Raw genomic sequence first — 21,222 nt, forward strand, 5'->3', positions numbered from 1 at the left:
CAATGTTTCTTTTGATCATTGTGCCTTTTTTATCTTTTTATGCGATTTTGTTGTTGCATGAAAACAAACTGGACGAAATCTCTCAATTGAAAATGAAGCTTCTTATTGTTGTAACTTTTTCACTTTTTTGGGTGATTTCAGTAATGGGTTGAAGTAAACTCAATCAAATTTCTTCCTTGGTAATGAAACTTCTTTTGATAGTTGGATTTTGAGTGGTTTCAATAGTGTGTTAAAATAAACTCAATTAAATTTCTCTATTGACAATGAAACTTTTCTTGATTGTTATGGCTTTTTTACCTTTTTACATAGTTTTAGTGGTGTGTGAAAATAAACTCGATTAAATTTTTTCATGTAGTGCATTAAAATAAATTTGATAAAATCTCTCCATTGACAATGATACTTTTTTTTCGATTTGACTTTTTCACCTTTTTACATAATTTTAGAGATTCCGGAGGAAAACAAACTGAATTAAAATTTTCAATTGATAATGAAGTTTATTTTAATCGTTATTTTTCTTGTTAACTTTTTTTACTCAATTTTGGTAGCACGTGAAAATAAATTCAATTGAATTCTCCATTACAAATGAAACTTCTTTTAGTATTGTGATTTTTTCACTTTTTTAAGCAGTCGAAGGAAACCCACCACACAACCAAACATGTGATTTTAGTTTATCATTAAAGTTTTAAAAATGTTGAGAATTAATGTTAGTTGATACATTAATATTAAAATGTGGATAAAATACTTTATACATTCTTTGAGATTATTTATAATTTTAAAAGAAAAAATTAAAACAAAATAGGAGTATAAAGTCCCAAATAAATGCACAAATCATTATCTAACTCTCAACACAGTTAGAACCAATCAACCAAATATCGCCTTTTGAAGCAAATATCTCCTATCGCAAGCAACAAATCAACAATCCAATTGTTTAAATTGGAGAATCACATGTTGTGAATCTGCTAACAAAAGGTTAATCTGATCCAATAGTTGATAAAATCGCAAATGTGATTACAAAGAATGCTTTCTAAACCGTGAGAATGACTTTCTCTCTTATTCTGTCTCTTTATGAATTTAGTTAATTGCTGGCCAACTGCCACAATACATGGTCATGGTGTCTGGGAAGAAACTTGGGCTGCGCAACTGCTACAATAATGCAGTCTAAGGTATAAAGAGTATGGGACAATCTAAAAAAAACATGGAGGCTTTTGTTTCCTACACATTCAAGTTGCTTCTTTAATGCCTTTTTTTGGCTTTCGGAATGACAAATATGAAAGGTAAAAAAAAATATTCTGGAAAGGATGCAAGAAAAACCTTAGAGGTGCAAGAAGCAACAACCAAACGTGGACTATAGTATGAATTAAGAAACTTGGGCTAAAAAAGAAAAAGGTACACCAACCAGCTTATATGTCGTCAAAAGCAAAAAGAAGAAAATCGTAGAATGCTTCTTCTTGGGCCACAAAATTTGTTTCTGGACCAAATACAATACTATTATACCAATCCTAAAAAATATATAATCTTGCAGTTCTTTTTTTTTTTTTAATAAACAAAAGTTAAAATTCAATTTTGGTTTTTCTACTTTACCCAATTAATAATTTTAATCTTCAATTTTGTCTCTATTTATTTTTTATATTTTAATTAATTAAATAACTTTTTTTGGTACCTTAAATGAACATGTCAGGACTAAGGTTTAATGGGACTAAAATAAAAAATAAAACTTATATAAAATTAAAGATTTGACCAAAATTAATGATTTTTAAAAAATTAAAGGACTAAATGTCTCTATTTTAAAATAAAAGGACAAAAATTACTAATTGAATAAAATAAAAGGACTAAAATTATATTTTAATCTAAAAGAATTAAAAAAATATTAAAGTTGACAGTGTTAGTTGGAGTAGAATAGAGCTCGAATCCGTTAAACAAGGTCTCAAGTTCGAGTTGAGTGAAAGTAAAAAAATTGGTTGAGGAAAAAGATGCTACTAACAATGGTTAACTAGATTTTTTGATGGATGGTGACATTGCTTCTTATACAAAATGGGATACTTTTGCACTAATACCAAAAAAATAAGAGGTAAAAACAAATTTCATATACAAAAATAGTGATAATAGAATGGTCATTTCAATAATAGAGTGTAAATAAAGTCATCAATTAATTTTTTATAAAATAATATTTTTTCTTAATTTTAAATCATTGATTTTTTTAAAAATATTTTCTAAATTCATATCTAATACCAAATTTTAATAAATCTCATAGAGGGATCAATTCCACTAACCATTCTAATTTTAAGGACTAAATTGGTAATTATATACATGAAAAGAAAGAAAAAAAACACTTTAGACATTTAAATAAAACTAATCAACCTAATTTAATACATACTTTCTATCATGTGAATTATTTTTTTGGTATAATATATCTTTGTTTGATTGAAGAGTATTTTCAATTTCTATAGTATGCATATACATAAAATACATTACACTACTAGAATATAAGAGAACCCTGAAATGCATATCTATTTTATATTTGAACTCAATTACTTAGTATAAATGAAATACTTTAATTCAATAGTTCAGAAATTAAAAAACCCAAGTAGAAAACAAAATGGATACTTTGATCCCTTAACTCAATTTTGAATATCCCTAGAGTCCACTTCTTCCCTGTACTAGGAGGGAAAGAGAAAATGAAAAAATTACCATCGAAGCAGCCCTAACAAGACTTATTATGTCCATGTAAATTTTGTCTCCTATCTCTAAAAATATGAAAGAATTATTTAATTATTATTCAAAAAAAATTCTTCTAATATTTTCTTTTGTATTATTCACTAAAAAGACTATAATAATAGTGGAATTGCTGTTAGTAAAAAAAAAAGATTATGGGCTAACACCATTGAAGAAAAACATGTGAATTTAGTACAACATGAAATACATACTTACTTTTTAAATTCTTTTTTTTGTCATTGTAGTGTGTGACTCAAAATCACAAATGGTACAAGCGAAAAGACTTTAAGAGGTGCTATCATAACTGAATTCAGTTATGATAACTGAATTGGTTTTGGCACCAAAGCATAGCTAGAGTGTTATACATATATATCCTTGATCATGTAATTGGGTGGGTGGTTTTTGAGAGTGGCTGAAAAATAGAGAAACTGAAAAAACTGCAGAAAAACAGAGAGTTCAATAGAGAAAGAGTTAGGAGATTGAGAGAGGTTTTGGAAAAGAGAAACCAAGAAAGATCAAAGCTATCTGCTGCTTGTATTGAACTTGTAATTTCATAATCAATGTGATGATGAGGAGTTGCACTTTCCCGTGAATGTAGGCACATTGTCGAACCACGTAAATCTTTGGTTCTTGCTTGCTGTGTTTTCTATTTTTTTTCTTTTTTTTTTATCTCGTGCAGGTTTAAGAGTTGCAAAACTGATTCAAAGAACCAACAGTTATGTTAATAATTGATGTAAAATATCTATTAATTTTGTTGATTATTAATCTTTGTTGGATAATTTGATTGAGTATTTTTAGTTTAATTTTCCTTCACAATCTCTTTTAAATACTTTTAACTACTTAAAAAGGATATTGATAATTTTCTAAATATAATAATTTTTAAATATTTTTTCAATGAATATTTTAAATACTTTGTTACATTTTACCTTAACAATTTATATCTACTTATAAATAGATTATGTTTTTTTCATTAAAATACGTTTTTATCTTATATTTTACTTCTTTTTTTTCGATGGCACCTTCTTTATTAAATTCATAAATACATATATTTAACTTATTTTATATTTTTATTTATTTAATTTTAATGTATATACACGGGTGATATACAAGTATTGCTTGAAGAACAAAATCAAATATAACACACCGACACACATTTCTTCCCCATTATGTCTGAAATTCATTGAACCCCTAGGGTGTGTATGCAGTGCTGTAATTAGGACAAATCAAGCACAAATAGAAGTTGCAAGTAAGATTCAACGTGTCAGACGAAAAATCGACCTTCACTTATAAATGGTGGGACATACAAATTGAATGGACGACCCCAATCAATATTGGATCTGTTCCAATGGGAGCAAAGGGCGTGGAAAACGGAAACTCCTAGTATGAGGGTCCAAATTAAATGAGTGTCCAGTGGTTATGACTTATGATTTATGAAGAAACTGACCATAAACTGCAAAGGATATGGGGCAAGAAAATTCAATGACCAGTTGAAAAAGAAAAACAACGAAAATGTTTGATAGAAATCCAATATATTATTCAACATTTAGAGAGGGAAAAAAAGATCAAATTATAGATATAATAAAAAGAGATAGATTGAGGGGAAACAATATTAATAAGATGTGTAAAATAAATGATAGTTTATGTATGATTGGTTAATAGCCAGGGTCGTGGGTTCCCATCAGAGGTCACTATTATTATTATTTAATTGATGCTTAGAATATCACTTAAGGAAATGAAAGTCATTTTATAAAAATAAGTGTTGTTAATATATTTTCATTATAGTTAATGTCTTATCCATTTCTACCACCAAGTACTGGCCAGTGAGATCCTTACTATTATTGCGGTATCACATGTTCTTAAGAAACTAGAACGTATACATATTTTTTTCTCAAGAAAAGTCACATATATGAAGGATTGAGTGAGACATAAATGAAGACAAGCAGACAAGCAGAGCATGCATGGATACATATGGGGCCAGGGGCTAGCCCAAGCCAAATGGATCGAGTTGACCTGTCCCGGCTAGGGTTCTGATTAATAAATTTTTTATATTCTTTTTTCTTTCTCTTTTCTTCTATGAAAAAGAAAAACAAGCCAGCACTTTTTCTTCGCAGTGTCAGCCGTAATCACCCCATCAACCAAGACACAAAAATGAAAGAAGAAAAACATTGATACGTATATGACTCCAATTGTAAGCATATTTAGATGATTTATTGATTTATTCTAAAATTATGCTTAACAGTAAAACCTAACATAAAATTTTATATATAGCGTAAAACGTTACCTAAATATACGTACAACATCTATTTAAAATTAGGAAAACAATAAGATTGTACTATTTAACACACTCTTTTAAACATATTTTGTTGAAATTTATTTGAAATCATAAAATTAAGTGGATCTCACATCTTATTTAATGTTTCTCTCTCATAATTTTATAGTTTTTAATACATTTTAATTAATAAAAAATAGTGTGTTAATGATGCTACTCTTAAAATTATATTAAATGTGGGTTTGTATTAGGGTTGACAAAATTAATTTAGAATTGAATTAATTTTATAAAATTAATTTTGGAGTGATATGATTTATGTATAAATATTTTTATTATAAAATTAAATTAAAAATAAAATTTAGTATAAAATTTTAGAACCAAAACAAAAATGTCACTCAAAGTTACTTCAATCCATAGTTAATTTTGTATCTAAAATTAATTTTGAATTCTTCTCTAATGTAAAATCAAACTTATAAAATATATTTAAAGTTAATTTTACACTCAAAATCAATTTTAGAAAGACAAATCACATGTGAACTTAATTTCGTTGTAAAATCTATTGGTAATAAGCCTTTTTCTTGTAGTGACACACATTAGTTGATATTTAACTGTGATGTAGATGATAATCCAATATGATTTGAAAAGGGTGTATCTTACTCATGTTGCCCAAAGTGTATGGGACCTGGACCATGAGTAAAATAAATGGTGTAATACTGGAAGAGACACAAAGACAAGTAGACTCGAAATCCTCCACTATTGGTGCAGCCATCACAAACCTGATGTCTTTGCTGTTCTTTTCCCATCTTTTCCGCTACAGGTCTGCTTAATTTGTTTGTACCTTACTCCATCAGTTTCATCATTAAGCTAGCCAAGTCTCTAAATACAAAAATATTGCTTAATAAATTAAACCAATGCCTACTTAATTAGCTTGGGACATCAAGAAATAATCAAAAGGGTGCCTTCATAGCTTTTCATTTTATTTTAATATTTTTTTCTCATTATGGCCGGATCACTATATGGTTGTTAGCTTATCTATCCTCAGACATATCGATCAGTCTCTGTCTATGATAACCGACAAATTTCTTTCATTCATTTTTTTAAAATCTGGAATATATATGGGAATTTAATACTTTATTTAAGGGATAAGATTATTGATGAATCAATGTAACACTATTTTGGTAACCTTTCTTTCGTTCATATGGACTAATTAATCCGGGCAATTGATTTCATGATTTGCTTTCCAGCACCAGCAGCTGCTAGAAAAGATGATGGTAATGGACACCTGATTCTAGTGCACAATGTATCCATATAGTCACTGACAGATCATTCTGCACAGATTATTTTATGCGGTTTGTTGCCAACTTGTCGAATTTCAAGTGGAATCACTTACTTGTACTTGGAAAATAACACAACCTGACACCAGCCGGACCTCAGTGTTGGATGAGAACTACTTTTGCTGAGATTAGCAACAAACAAGGCTAAAATAATTGAAGTTTTAATTAACTTAAAAGGGTTTGTAATATATATACATTTTCTTTTGTTGCAAATTCTCATTTCATCTGTTGCGCATTTTTTTTTTCTTTCCAAATTCTCGTGTCATCATTTTTACGCAATTATTGCGCGTTTTCGATTCAGACACGTGACTCCTTTATTATGGATGAACAAAAGTCTATTAAGGATTGACCCCAACTTTTAATGACGAAAGTAGGCCTTCCTTACCTAACAGTATGGAGCCCGTTAATAACTTCAAAGCTCGCCTCATGTTTCTCGACTTTCTTGTGTGTTATTGTTTTGCGAAGTATATATATACGTGGATACTTCAAACCCAACAAAGGTATTGATACTTGAATGAGGTTAAACCCCACTGTAACTCATTAGTGCAATTAATATATGTAATTAACTCTCTTGAAGTACATAAGAAATATAATATTTCATTATTTTTTGCTTTCACTTTTTCCTATATACCTTTTGAAAATCAATAAGACACAAAGAGTAAATAAAAAATATTTTCTCTAATCAGACAGTCCAATTAATTAATCATTAGTTAGAATCGATTGACTCAAGTTTTGTTCAAATGTGAAAAATAATCTATTTAACAAGAAAATCTATTTAAAATGTGTAAAATTTTCAATAATAATCTCTTACTATGACTAAAATTAGGTTTTAAATCATGAATTCAAATAAATTAACTTTGCAACCCCAAATCATTATTTTACTCTTTCTTTTTGTGAAAGTATATACTAGGTCATTATCAACTACACATTTATATATTAATATGTTGTTGATTCGAGTTAAATTTCTTAATCAAAAGATCTTGAATTTAATTTTATGTATGAAAAAATTGATTGAAAAAATACTCTACTGAAAATCGTGCATGGTCAGTCAAATTATTCAATCAAGATTAATAATCAATTATCTTTAGTTATGATGACTCAAAATAATACTATATACAAATTTATATAGGAAATCTAATTGGACACGCCGGATTTGGTTTATCTACAGACATGAAACACGTGCACATAATCCAAATGAAAATTATTATATTGCACTTTTTTTTTATCATAATTTTCATTATAAAACTAAAATTCAAATAATGACTATTGGATGAAACAACTGCACCTTGTGTATGTAGTTTAAAATTTTCGGCAGTAAAGAAGACTTTGATGTTTGAACACTCGTTTTAATCATGTATGCATTTCTGTAGAAATCATTGTCTTCTTTCCTATTTCTTCAATTGAATCATTTTTAACTCAGTCAGTGGTATAAATCTGAGGAGTATACATAATTGCAGTATGACAGTAATAAAATAATGAAACATGTCGATTTAATAAAAAAAACAGTTGACAGCAACAGAGAGTCTTACTCTGAGTTGAAAAAGTGGAAAATTTTACCAACTTATAATCAACAATTTATCACTACTGTTCAATTATTAAAAGGAGAAAAAAGAAAACATAAATGGATAATATATATATATATATATATATATATATATATATATATATATATGATTAAATTATATTTTTCTTCTTTATAAATATAAAATATTCATAACTTATTATTGTAAAAAATTTAATATATTTTTTATCATCATAAAATTAAAAGATTATTTTTTCAGAGATTTGGACGTTTGAACCTATGTCATTGTTTTTTTTATAATGATTATATGCACAACCAAGTAAGTTTTAATTTATTGGAAAAATGATACATTTTATGAGAAAATGAAATACATATTTTTTATAGCATAAATAGATTAATCTTCCCAACCCAAGGGTTAGGCTAGGTAGTAGCCATTTATATGGCTCCATGGCCCCCACTCAACAAGCTCTAATGGATATAATATAACCCTACACATGTTGGAGGGAATCTCTCTACGTACCCAATACCGCCAAATCAATTTTGTTCAGCATTTATATAAAGTCAATTACCCCCCAACCCTTTTGGCCACACCCTCATCTGATCTCTCCATGGAACACAGCGCATCCTTCAACAATAACAGCCTCTCTTCACAACGCAGCCTCGCTTCAGTCCCTTCCCTCAACTCACACTCTCACCTCTTCATTCCTTCCACTACCTCTCACTCGTGCCTCACCACTCTCAAACCCCACACTTCCTCCTCCGTATACATCTCCTGCCTTACCCTCGCCGGCAACTTGCTCTACACTGGCTCCTCCGACAGAGAAATCAGATCCTGGAACCACACTCATTTCATCCAAAAACCAACCACCACCAACAACAACGTTGTAATTGCAGGAAAAGGTGCTGTGAAGTCCATAGTGGTCCACTCCGACAAACTCTTCACCGCCCACCAAGACAACAAAATCCGCGTCTGGAGAGTCACAAACCTCGAACACGACCAGAACCAGAAGTACACACGTGTGGCCACACTCCCCACGCTCGGCGACCGCTTGACCAAACTCCTGCTCCCGAAAAACCAGGTGCGCATTCGCCGCCACAAGAAGTGCACCTGGGTTCACCATGTGGACACCGTCTCCTCCCTCGCACTGTCCAAAGACGGAACCTTTTTGTACTCCGTTTCATGGGACAGAACAATTAAGGTTTGGCGAACCAAAGACTTCGCGTGCTTGGAGTCCGTGCGCGACGCGCACGACGACGCCATCAACGCGGTCGCAGTCTCCTACGATGGGTACGTCTACACCGGATCCGCGGACAAGAGAATTAGGGTTTGGAAAAAACTCGAAGGGGAGAAGAAACATTCACTAGTGGACACGTTGGAGAAACACAACTCTGGGATTAACGCGTTGGCGCTTAGCGCCGATGGCTCTGTGTTGTATTCTGGTGCATGCGATAGGTCAATATTGGTTTCGGAGAAGGGTAAAAATGGTAAATTGTTAGTGGTTGGTGCTTTGAGGGGGCATACTAGGTCGATTTTGTGTTTGGCTGTGGTTTCGGATTTGGTGTGTAGTGGTTCGGAGGACAAAACGGTGCGTATTTGGAGAGGGGTTCAGAAGGAGTATTCGTGTTTAGCTGTTTTGGAAGGGCATAGGAGTCCGATTAAGAGCTTAACTGCTGCGGTTGATCGTAGTGAACAAGACCCTAATTCAGAAGAACCGTCTTTTCTTGTCTATAGTGCCAGTTTGGACTGTGATGTTAAGGTTTGGCAAGTTTTTGTTCCTCTTCTTTCAACTTAATTTTCTCTTATATATATATATAGTGATTTTATACGATATTTTTTTACATGTCAAAGTGAAAGATAGGAAGATTAGAGAGAAAGGGATAAGATAACATAAGGAATTGTAAAGAAAAAAAAAAACCAGAGTGTGTGATATGGGTTGTTGTATAAATGCAATATTTTTAGAAAAATGATATTTGAGCATTTCTTTTTATTTCTTCCTCTACTCTCTTACTTATGTGAATAATCTTAAATTTTAGGCCAGAATTCTTCATGGGGGTATTTACTGAAAGAAACATACAGATTTCGTAAAGAAATAACCCATATATTAATATTATTTGTATTTCTTTATTGTGAATGGATTGACAGTATTTCTACAAGGGTTAACGTATAATTTTGTTCAGAACCCTTTTTAGAAAAAGAAGTGACAAGATATTTTGTGGATAGATCCGTTAATGTAGTAAGTTGTAGCTAGGACTCCATTAATGGCGCAGGGAGGAGAAAGGGACAAGGTCATCTGTAGAGCATTTTTCTTCATTTTTTTTCTCTCTTTGATTAAGCAAAAAGAAAAAAAAAGAAATATATTTCTTTGATTCAAACATTCAAACATAATGTACAAACCAATCCCACTTAAGGTTCCGAAGAAAGGGGAAAGAAAAGCACATAACACGTGAATTCATGAAGCGGCTATATATAAATATAATAAAGTGATTACAGTAACTATTATAATAATTATACCTTAGTTTAAACATGTAATTGGTAGGAGTCAAATTTGATTTGGTCTCTTTAAGTAGTGATTTAAGTGAGAGTCTGTAGATGAAAAAAAATAAATATTATATTTTTTTTAAGTACACTCAAAATTTCATTCTTTTTTTTAAATTTTATTCTCTTTTCCACACCGTCACACACTTCTTTCCCCCCTGCGATAATACATTTCTTTCTTAGGCAGCAAAACACTCTCGTCTCTTTCATTAGAATTGTTCCTTTCTTTCACTCCCCTCATGACCTTCAATTCAATATTTTACTCCAGTTTTTCTTGCTTGCTTGGGATGTTTGTGCTCCCTTTTTTGTGATTTATACATAATTAAAAGAAATAAAATTATGAACAAAAAAAATTAAAAATTAAATTCGATAGTGATATTTTGAGCATTCATTTTAAAATTTTAAAAATTATTTTTCGGAAGTGTTTTATATTTTGTATTTCAAAAAGTAGGTTCCAAAATACTAAATGTAAAATAGTATTCTGATAAGTAATTTCCAGAATCTTACTCTTTATATATATATATAGTAGGTTTCAAATTTTTATTTTAGATTTTGTATGCTAGAAACTACTTTCTAGAATACAAAATATAAAACAATAGTCTGAAAACAATTTTCCAGAAGAATAACAATAGGATAGTTTGGGTATAAAAAATATTTATAATGTCATGTTGAAAGAAAAAAAATAGTGATATGTCTAAGATAATTGGTGTTGTATTGGACTCCTAAGAGTGTTGCCTCTAATATGCATGATACTCTTGGAGCAATTATATCCCACTTAATTTGGTGTTGCGACCGGCTAATTTTACTTTTGACTTAGATATAATTCATTTTTCAAGAGTGTAGACTAACTTTCCTACTAATAGTGTTTACTTAGGCCAAAACTTGTAGTTTCAAATTATCCCAATGTTGTTTAGGCATAATGGAGTCTTTATACATTATTAGGCTCAAGTCTAGTCCGCAACAGTTGATAAAATTATTTTTTAAGTTAATATTTTTTATCATAAAAATTTAAAATATAAAATAAATTAATTCAAATAGATACTTAATTTACATATTTAAAATTTAAAAGTTAATTTTGGGTTTTATCCAATAATTTAGAATTTTTAGATAATTATTCTTTTACATTATATCAAAATTTTACGTGATTAAATAATTAAGAAACCTATATCTTGTACATTTTCCATAATTTTACGCTTAAAAGATTTAAAATTTTCATCTCTAGTATTGATTGTTTTTTCTCTCCCGCTTTTCAATGACCCATATTCGCTTTATGAGGCTGCCCTGCAAGGCTGCAACAATCATTTTCTTATTATGAGAAGTGTCCTTTCAAGTTAAGCATAAGTAGACAAAACCAGATTTCCAAAAAGAAACAAAAAGCAATCAATTTGCCTTATCCGAATAAAACATCAACCATGCAAGTTGCAACAATCGCAACTAAGAAATCATCATTTGTTTTCCTATGTTATTTCTTTCATAACTTCATTTTACGAGAATTGTGGAAGTCACTTTAGCCTTATCCTTTTTTAGTGTAGTAATTTTGCCTTAATCTGAATAAAAGTAACGTAATTTTTGTATATGTTCAAATTAGAAATGCCAATTTTGCCATCTGCGTTGGATAAAGCTTTTATAGATCTTGTTGCTCATTCGGACTTCGGAGGATCGATAGACGATAGGGGTATGGATTGCTTATGGATAAGCAATTTGTTATGTCCCAAACCGAGCAAGAGTATTGTGCGAGTCACCCCCTTCCATGATAACGGGTTCTAAGTTGTTCAACGATTGTGGCTACTGGCTGCTTATTCATAACATTGGAGTTGGCCTCTTAGTGGTGCATGAGAGATGCCTTTGTACGTGTTAACCATCTTGTTAATGAGAAATTCACGGAGGAGAATTTATTTCTCACAAATGATGTCAATGTTTTGTCAAATTGAAAATGTTGGTTCCGTCAATGTAAGTCGAATGGAGCTTCAATGGTTTTGGACAGTTACTCGAATGGTGATCACGGTTGGACAAATGATAGTAGTGGAGACCTACAAGCACTCCAATACTCAAGGAATAATAGGTCCACTAAAGTTGTAACATTAGAGTCAAGAGAGCATACCGGGGGATGTGCATGCTTAGAATATTTAACTATTTATAATAAAGAGATTACGGGACATCTGTTTTGAGCATTAGCAGCCTCTATGTTGTTTTCTGAGCATAGAAGAATTGTCCATCCTATGTCAAGGGACAATTCTGTAAATTGTGGTGATGAATCTGTTCCTAAAAGAGGGAGAAAGATTGATGTCTGTGATGCAGGGCCATAGACCAATATGTCTTGTAAGGCGTGCCGATCACAAAAAAAAATGTCTTATAAGGCGAATCTCAATCAGTCATAGTACGAAGGGAGGCAAGAGAAGAGTCAAGGTATACCTTGATGGATTAAGCCATGTAATTGGGACCTTATTAAGTTTGAGACAGACCCAAAACAATAGATATGAATGAAGATCTTCGACAGTTCCTCATCCAATGATTCACATTTAGAAATTGTTTATTATTACTTTTCTAATGTATAGGTGCAAGAAGACAAAAAGCAACTTTCAAACTGAAGTATAGAGGACCAAATAGTTGGTTTGATCCATTATACACAGCTTAAAAAGTGGCATGCAAACTTTAATTGGATGGTTACAAGTTTAGTGCTTCATTATCATAACTATCCTAGATCCATTCGAAAGGACCACGCACCAAGCCCAAAGAGTACTGGGCGTGAGAGAGTGAATTAAAAAAAACCCAAGTCCCACATTGACTAGAGATAGTCTCAAGATAAAGTTTATAAGATGATGACAACCTCCACCCTATAAACTAGCTTTTAGGGTTGAGTTAGGCCCAGATTTTTTTTGGGTCTCAATCTAGAATCTTATTAATTACTTTTTATTAGATTTTTTAAAGAATTTTCGCAATTTAAATGCAGACAACATAGCAGTCATTTTTCCAATGCCTAGACATTTATACGCGGCATCTATAAATCATCATAGTTATGTTGTTTATTAGTATAAAATCTTTGACAATGGATGTGCGCAAACCATTTGCCTCCTGATTCCAACCATAGAGAAAGAGCAAAATGTGGAATGCATACATGAAACGCGAGGAGAGGAAGATAAAGACAGCTAGCAGTTTCCATGTCGTTATCTATACAATTATACAGAGGCAAAAAATATTGTAAAGCCTAACATATATGCAGGCAAAGTGGCATCATAGAAAGATAAATTCCGAATAATGTCGAATCAGTAGAAATTATCAAAGCTTAATATGAACTAAAAACCTAAACACTGGCGCACATTACATTGTTGTACACAGCTGGCCTCTCTTGGTAGCAAAATGTTTCAAGTTGGTTCAAGAATAGTGATAGGAATGGCAAGAAAAAATAAATAAAATAAAAGCAGCCAACACAATTAGCATCAACTTGGTTATAATGGCTCTTTAGCTGGTGTACCTGGATCACGGGGATATTTCATTGGGGTAGGACGATCCTTTGAACATACGACAGCAGTTCGTTGACCATATGGACTTTGCGATTCCACTGGACATGACAATATCAATTTAAAGTTACTTCTACAAGCTAAATCATCCACTTACGAAAACAGTAAACTGAAATGAAATTCATACTCTTTCAATAAAATAAAAATGTGTACCCAAAAGAAAGAGAAAAAATCAAGAATACAAGGACATAGCCAGAATTGAATATTTCTGGAAATATAAGAATTAGCTAGTACGCATGATAGGAAAGGCCCAATAGTAGAAGACTTGATCGTATAAAGCTAAATAAAAATTAAATATTATACGGTGTTTGGAATGGCATCAAATAAAACATTGCATTGGATAAGAGAATTTTCTTATATTTAGTGACGCGCATATAACGGGTGGATAGGATAAAACACTTTCGTTTTTGCAAAAAAATATTCACTTAAAATATACTATATTTATATAACTTATGTTATACAAATTTTTGGAGAAATAAAAGGAGTAAACCTCTAAATTAGTCCTCAAAAACACACCGATTAGGCATTTAGGTCCTTGAGATTTTAAAATTTCTTCATTAGTTGTACCTTTGCAAAAAATCATGCATTTTAGTTATTTTTCACTGTTGTTTAGCACTAAAAAAGACTAAAATTAATATCATTTTACAAAGTTGAGCACTAATAGAGTTTTTAAAATCTGAGGGACTATGCAGTAAAAAAAAAATCCGAGGGACTAAAATGTTAACGGTTAAAATTTTAAAATTAATTGTCACTTAAAAGGAATTTGATGGATAGGGCTGAAAAAAAAATCCAAATATATAAAATCAGTCCATATCCAATCCAATCTAATCCACTTTAAATTCATTTAAATGGTTTGGTTTCATATTCAAATCTAATTTTTGAATTTTAAATCCAATCCAATTAATTGGACATGGATTTGATATTTGATTGGATTTTAAAATCCAATCAATTTTTGGGACAATGATGGCTAGATTTTTTTGGTCAATCTCGTTTAAAATTATTTTGGACAACGCCAACTGATGATGTTTTAAAGCCGTAATCGATTGAGACTATTTTTTTGTTAATGTCGGTCAGGGTTTTATCGGCCAACATTGGTCGGAACTATATTTTGGTAGATGTCGTAAAAAATTTTTTTGGCCAACATCAATTGAGGTTATTTTTTGGTCGATGCTAGCTAGGATATTTTTTTTTTTGCCGATCTCTGTCATGATTATTTTTCTGTCAACGTCTGGTAGGTTTTTCGATCGACATCGACTAGGATTTTTTTGGTCGACGTCAGACAAAATTTTGCTGATGTCGGCTAGGATTTTTTTGGCCGACATCAACCAAAAATCATCATCGACCGACATCGGTAAAAAAAAACCTAGCTAACATCGGCCAAAATATTCCCCTAATTGACATTGATCGAAAAAACCCTAGTTGATGTCAACAAAACATATCTCTAGCTAGCACCAACCAAAAGAAATAGTCATGGTCGATATTGGCCAACAAACCCTAGCTGACGCCAACAAAAAATAGTTTCAACCAGTGTCAACAAAGAAACCTAGTCAACATCGACCAAAATATAGTCCCGACTAATGTTGGCCAAAAAATATCAATGACCATCATTGACAAAAAAAAACCTTACCGATGTCGGCCAGAAAATGCACTGATTGAAAACCAGTCACGGTTAATGCTGATTGAAAACCCCTAGCCGATGTTGGCCAAAAGATATTACCGACTGACATTGAGTAAAAACCCTAACTAACCTCAACAAAAAAAAATCTTACCTAAAATCGACCAAAAACATCCTTGACCAACATCAAATGAAAATACACTGCTGACGTCAACTAAAAAATAGTCTTGGTTGACATCGGTCTAAAAATGTTTGGGCCGATGCCAGTCCAAATTGCCTTAGTTGAGGTAGGTAAAAAATACTCCAACCAAGATTGATTGAAAATAGTCTTGACCAAGGTCAATTGAAAATAACTCTTAAATGAACAGGTGCTAAGTTTTAACTTTTTAGCGCTTAATTACCAAAATTTGTAAAAAATAAATAAAAAATCCTTATAACATTTAAGTGGATATGACCAAATCCATCTCCACTTAAATGAATTGGATCTTAAATCCAAATTGTTTTTGAAAAAAATGTGAATATAGATTTAAGATCCAATACATTTAAGTAGATATGAATTGGAAATAGATTAGATTCTTAAAAATCCAATCCATGTCCACCGCTACTCAAAAAATTGATCAAAGTCACAATATATTGTACAAGCACCCTATCATGTGTACTACGGCGAGATAAATCCCTAACAGAAGGAGAAAAGGAGGGAGGGAACAATGGTTGATGCTCTAGTCTAGGTGTGAAATAGCAATGTGTGAATTTAAGTTTATGGTCTCTTGGGCATAAGAATTGTGTATTTATGGTATATGGGTATCAAGTTTTTGTTTAAAGAAAAGCTTAGATCAAGTTCTTTGTATCCTTATTCCTTATCAAGTTCTCAAAACAAATGATGGCACAAGGATGTTCTTTCTCATAATAAACAACTTCCATTAAATATGTATTGCAGAATTTCAAATAAACATCTACATGTCATCATTTGATTGGAGAGCTAAATGACAAGGACATAAGAAACTTGATCTAAGTTTTGTCCGTTGTTGAATCTAGAATTACTTGTTAATATTTTGTAGCAACTTGGACTTTGTTTTGTTGTGAGGGATTAAGGACTATGAGTTGGTTTCCTTAAAGAGACAGATACATTTTGAACTCGCCTGTGAAATTAAATAGCTTATGTTAACTCCATTCTTCCTATCAAATTTCTGCAACAGTTCACTTCAATGCCAAAAGTTCACCTATGCACCTGGATACAGAAACGCTTTTTGTCGAACTTCTTCATTTTACTGGTGTGCCTCCACCAGTCATGGAACATCAGCAACCATAGCCACTAACATTTTCTTTAAGCTCTATCCCATTTCCAGTAGAAAAGAGTCATTACTTGCTTAGCTCCAGCATACTCAACCGAAGAGGGTGTGGGAAGGGGGTATCAAATTCTTATAAATCAGTGTTACAGCTTAAGCTTGTAATAAAACAAATCATTTTACATGATGGTTAGTGGCTTAGTGCTGTTGAGCAAGGAAACTATCAATGTGTCCCCTTCATTCAGAATATAAACTATATCCACAGGAATACAAATGTTATTTGAATTTTTTTAACTCGGTACAAAAGTCTACATTGCAAAAGCAAAGTTTAAAGGTTTAAAGCTGTGTACCTGAGCATACTTGCAATAGAGATGCACCCACCTTCTGGATGGCACTTTCAGCTTTCTTAATTTCATCCTATCCAGATTCATCATGTAGGAAATAGAAGAGAAATAGATGATTAACAACTTCAAAATCCTATCCAGATTCATCATGTAGGAAATCGATGAGAAATAGATGATTAACAACTTCAAAAGTTCAAAACCATGGGACATGAATAGAAAAGCTACACAATAATGCAGCTTGATTTACAATGTACTTCGTACCCCATTGCCCAGAGACTCTTCGCTATGCGAAGGTATGGGAGAGGGATATTGTACGCAGCCTTACCCTTGCATATGCAAAGAGGCTATTTCCGGATTCGAACCCATGACCAACAAGTCACCAAGGCACAACTTTACCGCTGCACCAGGGCTCGCCCTCCATTACAATGTACTTATTTTAAATAAATAAAAAATGGATTCAATTTAGATTACTAAAAGAGTTTGACCATCAAAACCACTATGCAGGAAGTCTAACTTCTTTAATGATGTGCCAACTGCCAACATATTATTAAATGACAGTGTAAAAACTTTGTGCTGACGGTAAATCATATTTAAACTCAAAGAAAATAAGCACAATTGAGATATAATTTATTTATATAGTCAGTAAAATGAAGTTCTTTTTTATTAACTTCCAAGTGTATAGACACATAAGTCATTTGTCAGTGTAGTTGGCTAGTTGCAATGAATGATTGAGTTGAATGTGTGTTTTATTTGGGTCAAAGAGGAAAGAAAAACAAATTCAATAGATTAAATAAATTATTTAAGGGGATAAAACCACTAAGGGCATTATCAAATCAGCACTACAGCACGAAAATGAACTCAAACCAGAGGAACAAGCTTCTCAATTTATGGGCATGGTGAATCAATACCAATTAAATACAAGTATTATTAATATAAGTCAGCAAAATAAATTTCTAATAGCTGTTACATACCTCAGGATCATGACCCTTGGCAGCAATAAACAACCCACCGACACGAACCAAAGGAAGACAATATTCAGCTGGAAATGCAACAAGAACAAACACTAAAGCCATAGCAAATCACGAAGTGTCAAAGCAATAAAGAATTAAATCAGGAACTCCTCAATTTACCTAATATTCTCATTTCAGCAACCGCCCTGGCCACTGCTATGTCAAATTGCTCTCTGAAGCAAGGATTCTGCCCTAAACTCTGCCCTATGCACAGAACAAGACATATTTTCAGCCAGTAGAAGGTATACGGCGATTGGCAGAAGTTGTGATGCCAAAAGTAAAACAAAACATAACAGCAAGGTGAATGTCTTTAATAATTGAAAGTATTTCAGTTTAAGAACCGCATTCAATGTTATTCCAAGCTAATAATCTCCACAGTGATTGTTTTCATAAGTATAATATACCATGGAAAACCATGTTAAGTTATTCTCTCTTTTTTTTTTTCATTTTTAACGGCATTAAATAAGAAAATTATCATGCAACACACTAAGGAAAAGAATTCAAATTTGCATAGAAAAATGCATCTAGATTGTAGACTTGAACAAAACTAAGAAACATTCAGATGGAAATGGCCATTAAAAGAACAAGAGTGAATGTTACCTCTGCTCTTCCTCTTACAATTTTAATGTTTGAGGAACCGATAACACCGACAACGTGCTCCAAGAAGACGCACCGCTTGTTCATAGACTCCATCAGCGTTACATCCCACTCTATTCCATTGAATCGCAATTTTCAAGTCACAACGAACAGCACCGAACAATTAACACAATTCAGATTGTAAATACATCACATAAGAACTCACCAGGGCGAGCTATGGCCAGAACTACTCCGGGAAGGCCAGCGCCGGTTCCGACATCGACGAGACTCAGCTTATCGCACGAAGCGCTGCAGTGCGAGCGGTAACAGTCGCTGAGCGGAGGCAAAATCGCGAGGGAATCCTCCACGTGCCTCTCCATCACTTCATTTACCTCTCTAACAGCGGTGAGATTCATGCGCTGCAGTTGCAATTGCGATGTGTGAGTGTTAAGGGAGAAGGTGCGTTTGTGACGTGTGAGTGGGAGAAATTGAATACCTTGTTCCATTGAAGAAGAGTTTCGACGTAGAGATGAATCTGGTCTTTCTGGCGGGAGGTTAGGATTCCGAAGTGAGAGAGAGTGGCTACGGATTTGTGCTGACAGAGTGGTGGAGCTAATTTGAATTTCCGTGGCGTAAGGTGTTTGAAGAAAGTCCACCGAGAAAACTGTAGGTTACTGGTACTCAGCAGCATTTCCTCCCGCGCGCTTTTGCGTTCCCGCGTTTTACAACTCGTGTTGCTTATGCTTAGCTAGCTGCCTTGGGTTCAGATTGAAGTTAAAGGCCAAACTCTATTTGTGACCCATAAGGCCTTATAGCCCTGAAGATGAAGATCACAAAAACTGAAAGATAGAGTTGGGTACAAAGGAAGTTTTTAATTTTTTTCCCAAAGAATTTGAAGTTGATAATGCTTGATTTATTATTTTTAAAAATATTCTCATGAAATATTGTTTTTCACAAAAAAATTGTTCTCACGATTGAAGTGAAAATCTAACTTTTGTAAAAATGTCACATTATCCTTTTTTTTTATATAGCAATTCCATGCTAACTATATTAGCTCATTTAATATAATTATATAAAGTTTTTGAAATAATTTCTTTGATCCCGAAAAACATCTGTAAACATTCTTAAAATGTGTATGACCAACCAAATATATTTTAATCATTCCTCTAAATCATAATTCTCAAGCATAAAAAAGTTTCTTTTCAACTAAATGTTCCTTGAGAGACATTGTGTTGCAATCTTTTTTTTTTCTCACTCATCATTTTCTCGTTTATTTTGCTAAAGGATTAATTCAAAGAATACTCCCATTCATTTTACTCAACATAGAATCTGTAGCATTGCAATATCTTTATATTCAGTATCAGTATTCAATAAAATAATTGTTATGACTTAAGCATAGAAGGGTAACTCAACCCAAAAGTTTTGTTTAGTAGGTGAGAGAGCATCTTATCTTAAGTAACATATTAATTAAGTTTCTTATTCTACGATCAATATAGGAATCATAAAACCCACCCTTTCAAAAATTAAATAAATAAACCCTATTTCCCTCACCTTACACCTTTTTGCCTCCCTCACACCCATCGCTCTCTTTCTTCTCCCACTTGTTCCACACACACTTTCTCCAGCAATTGGTGGCATAGGAACATCAACTATTTCCACCTCTCAGATAGGAAAATGACCAACACTCTAACGATGTCTCATCTTTCTTGCATTCATTGATATTTAGCGAGTTGTGTTAGATTCATCAATTCATTGATATTTCAAAATTTTATTGAAACAAACTAGAGTATTCGTCATCTCCCTATCTGTTTCCATATAATTGTCAGATATGTTAAATACTCATCTTTCTTACATTCATTGAAAACAAAAAGTATTTGATAAATGATTACATTTCATTAATTTTTAACATTTTTTTAAATTTTATTTGTTGTATTTGGATCCTTTTTTTCTTTTTACATTTGATCTTTATACTTTAATACAACTTTTCAATTATTATATTCTTTGATAAAAATACTGTTATTTTGATAAAAAAAATCTTCTTATAATATTATTATTCTATCTATTTTAAATATCATACTATTTGTATTATTTTATTTTATTTTTTTAATTTTTATTTATCTTTAAACAAAACATACGAGACTTAAAAATTAAATAAAAAGCATCAAATTATATTTTTTCTATAAAATATAAACAGATGGATCAAATAAACAAGTTTTTTGTATCATTTATATTTAATTACCTACAGTTCTACGAATTATTTTCTCAAATACTTTCAACTCAAAAAGTTAGCTTAATGGATTTAAACAAACAAAAAAACTTAATTTTTTAAACAAACTTATTAAATATTTTTGTCAAACAACAAAGCAACTATGTACAATTCATTATTGTGAAAATCAAATAAAATATCAAACTTTTATACAAAAAAAATCCTTTTAAAAAATACATTAAATTATTTTGGTCCCTATATTGTAGTAATTTTCAATTGAATAGTGTGACACTA

The 21,222-nt window shown here is 31.9% G+C and overlaps 2 protein-coding genes across 2 annotated transcripts; one reads left to right on the forward strand and one right to left on the reverse strand.

The window, feature by feature from the left end:
• The first annotated feature begins 8,354 nt into the window (after window positions 1-8,354).
• Window positions 8,355-9,825, forward strand: LOC100801906 (protein JINGUBANG). Its single transcript, XM_003525437.5, has one exon. The coding sequence runs from the start codon at window positions 8,446-8,448 to the stop codon at window positions 9,628-9,630; it is 1,185 nt and encodes a 394-aa protein (XP_003525485.3). The 5' UTR covers window positions 8,355-8,445; the 3' UTR covers window positions 9,631-9,825.
• Window positions 9,826-13,567: 3,742 nt separating this feature from the next.
• On the reverse strand, window positions 13,568-19,582 carry LOC100818428 (ribosomal RNA small subunit methyltransferase G). The gene is made up of 7 exons (XM_003525133.5): window positions 19,219-19,582; window positions 18,949-19,141; window positions 18,747-18,856; window positions 18,267-18,345; window positions 18,108-18,175; window positions 17,143-17,209; window positions 13,568-13,932 (listed from the first exon to the last, which is right to left on the reverse strand). The coding sequence occupies exons 1-7, from the start codon at window positions 19,411-19,413 to the stop codon at window positions 13,820-13,822; spliced, it is 825 nt and encodes a 274-aa protein (XP_003525181.1). The 5' UTR covers window positions 19,414-19,582; the 3' UTR covers window positions 13,568-13,819.
• Window positions 19,583-21,222: the final 1,640 nt, after the last annotated feature.

Source organism: Glycine max, chromosome 5 (genome assembly GCF_000004515.6).
Source record: "Glycine max cultivar Williams 82 chromosome 5, Glycine_max_v4.0, whole genome shotgun sequence".
NCBI classification, from domain to species: domain Eukaryota; kingdom Viridiplantae; phylum Streptophyta; class Magnoliopsida; order Fabales; family Fabaceae; genus Glycine; species Glycine max.

Bases quoted from the DNA above. Each gene is read 5' to 3' on its own strand.
- LOC100801906 (XM_003525437.5), top strand. From the start codon at position 8,446: ATGGAACACAGCGCATCCTTCAACAATAACAGCCTCTCTTCACAACGC.
- LOC100818428 (XM_003525133.5), bottom strand. From the start codon at position 19,413: ATGCTGCTGAGTACCAGTAACCTACAGTTTTCTCGGTGGACTTTCTTC. The intron at 18,857-18,948 runs GTGAGTTCTTAT...TCAATGGAATAG, and splicing joins TCTGGCCATAGCTCGCCCTG to AGTGGGATGTAACGCTGATG. The intron at 18,346-18,746 runs GTAACATTCACT...TGCATAGGGCAG, and splicing joins TTGTAAGAGGAAGAGCAGAG to AGTTTAGGGCAGAATCCTTG.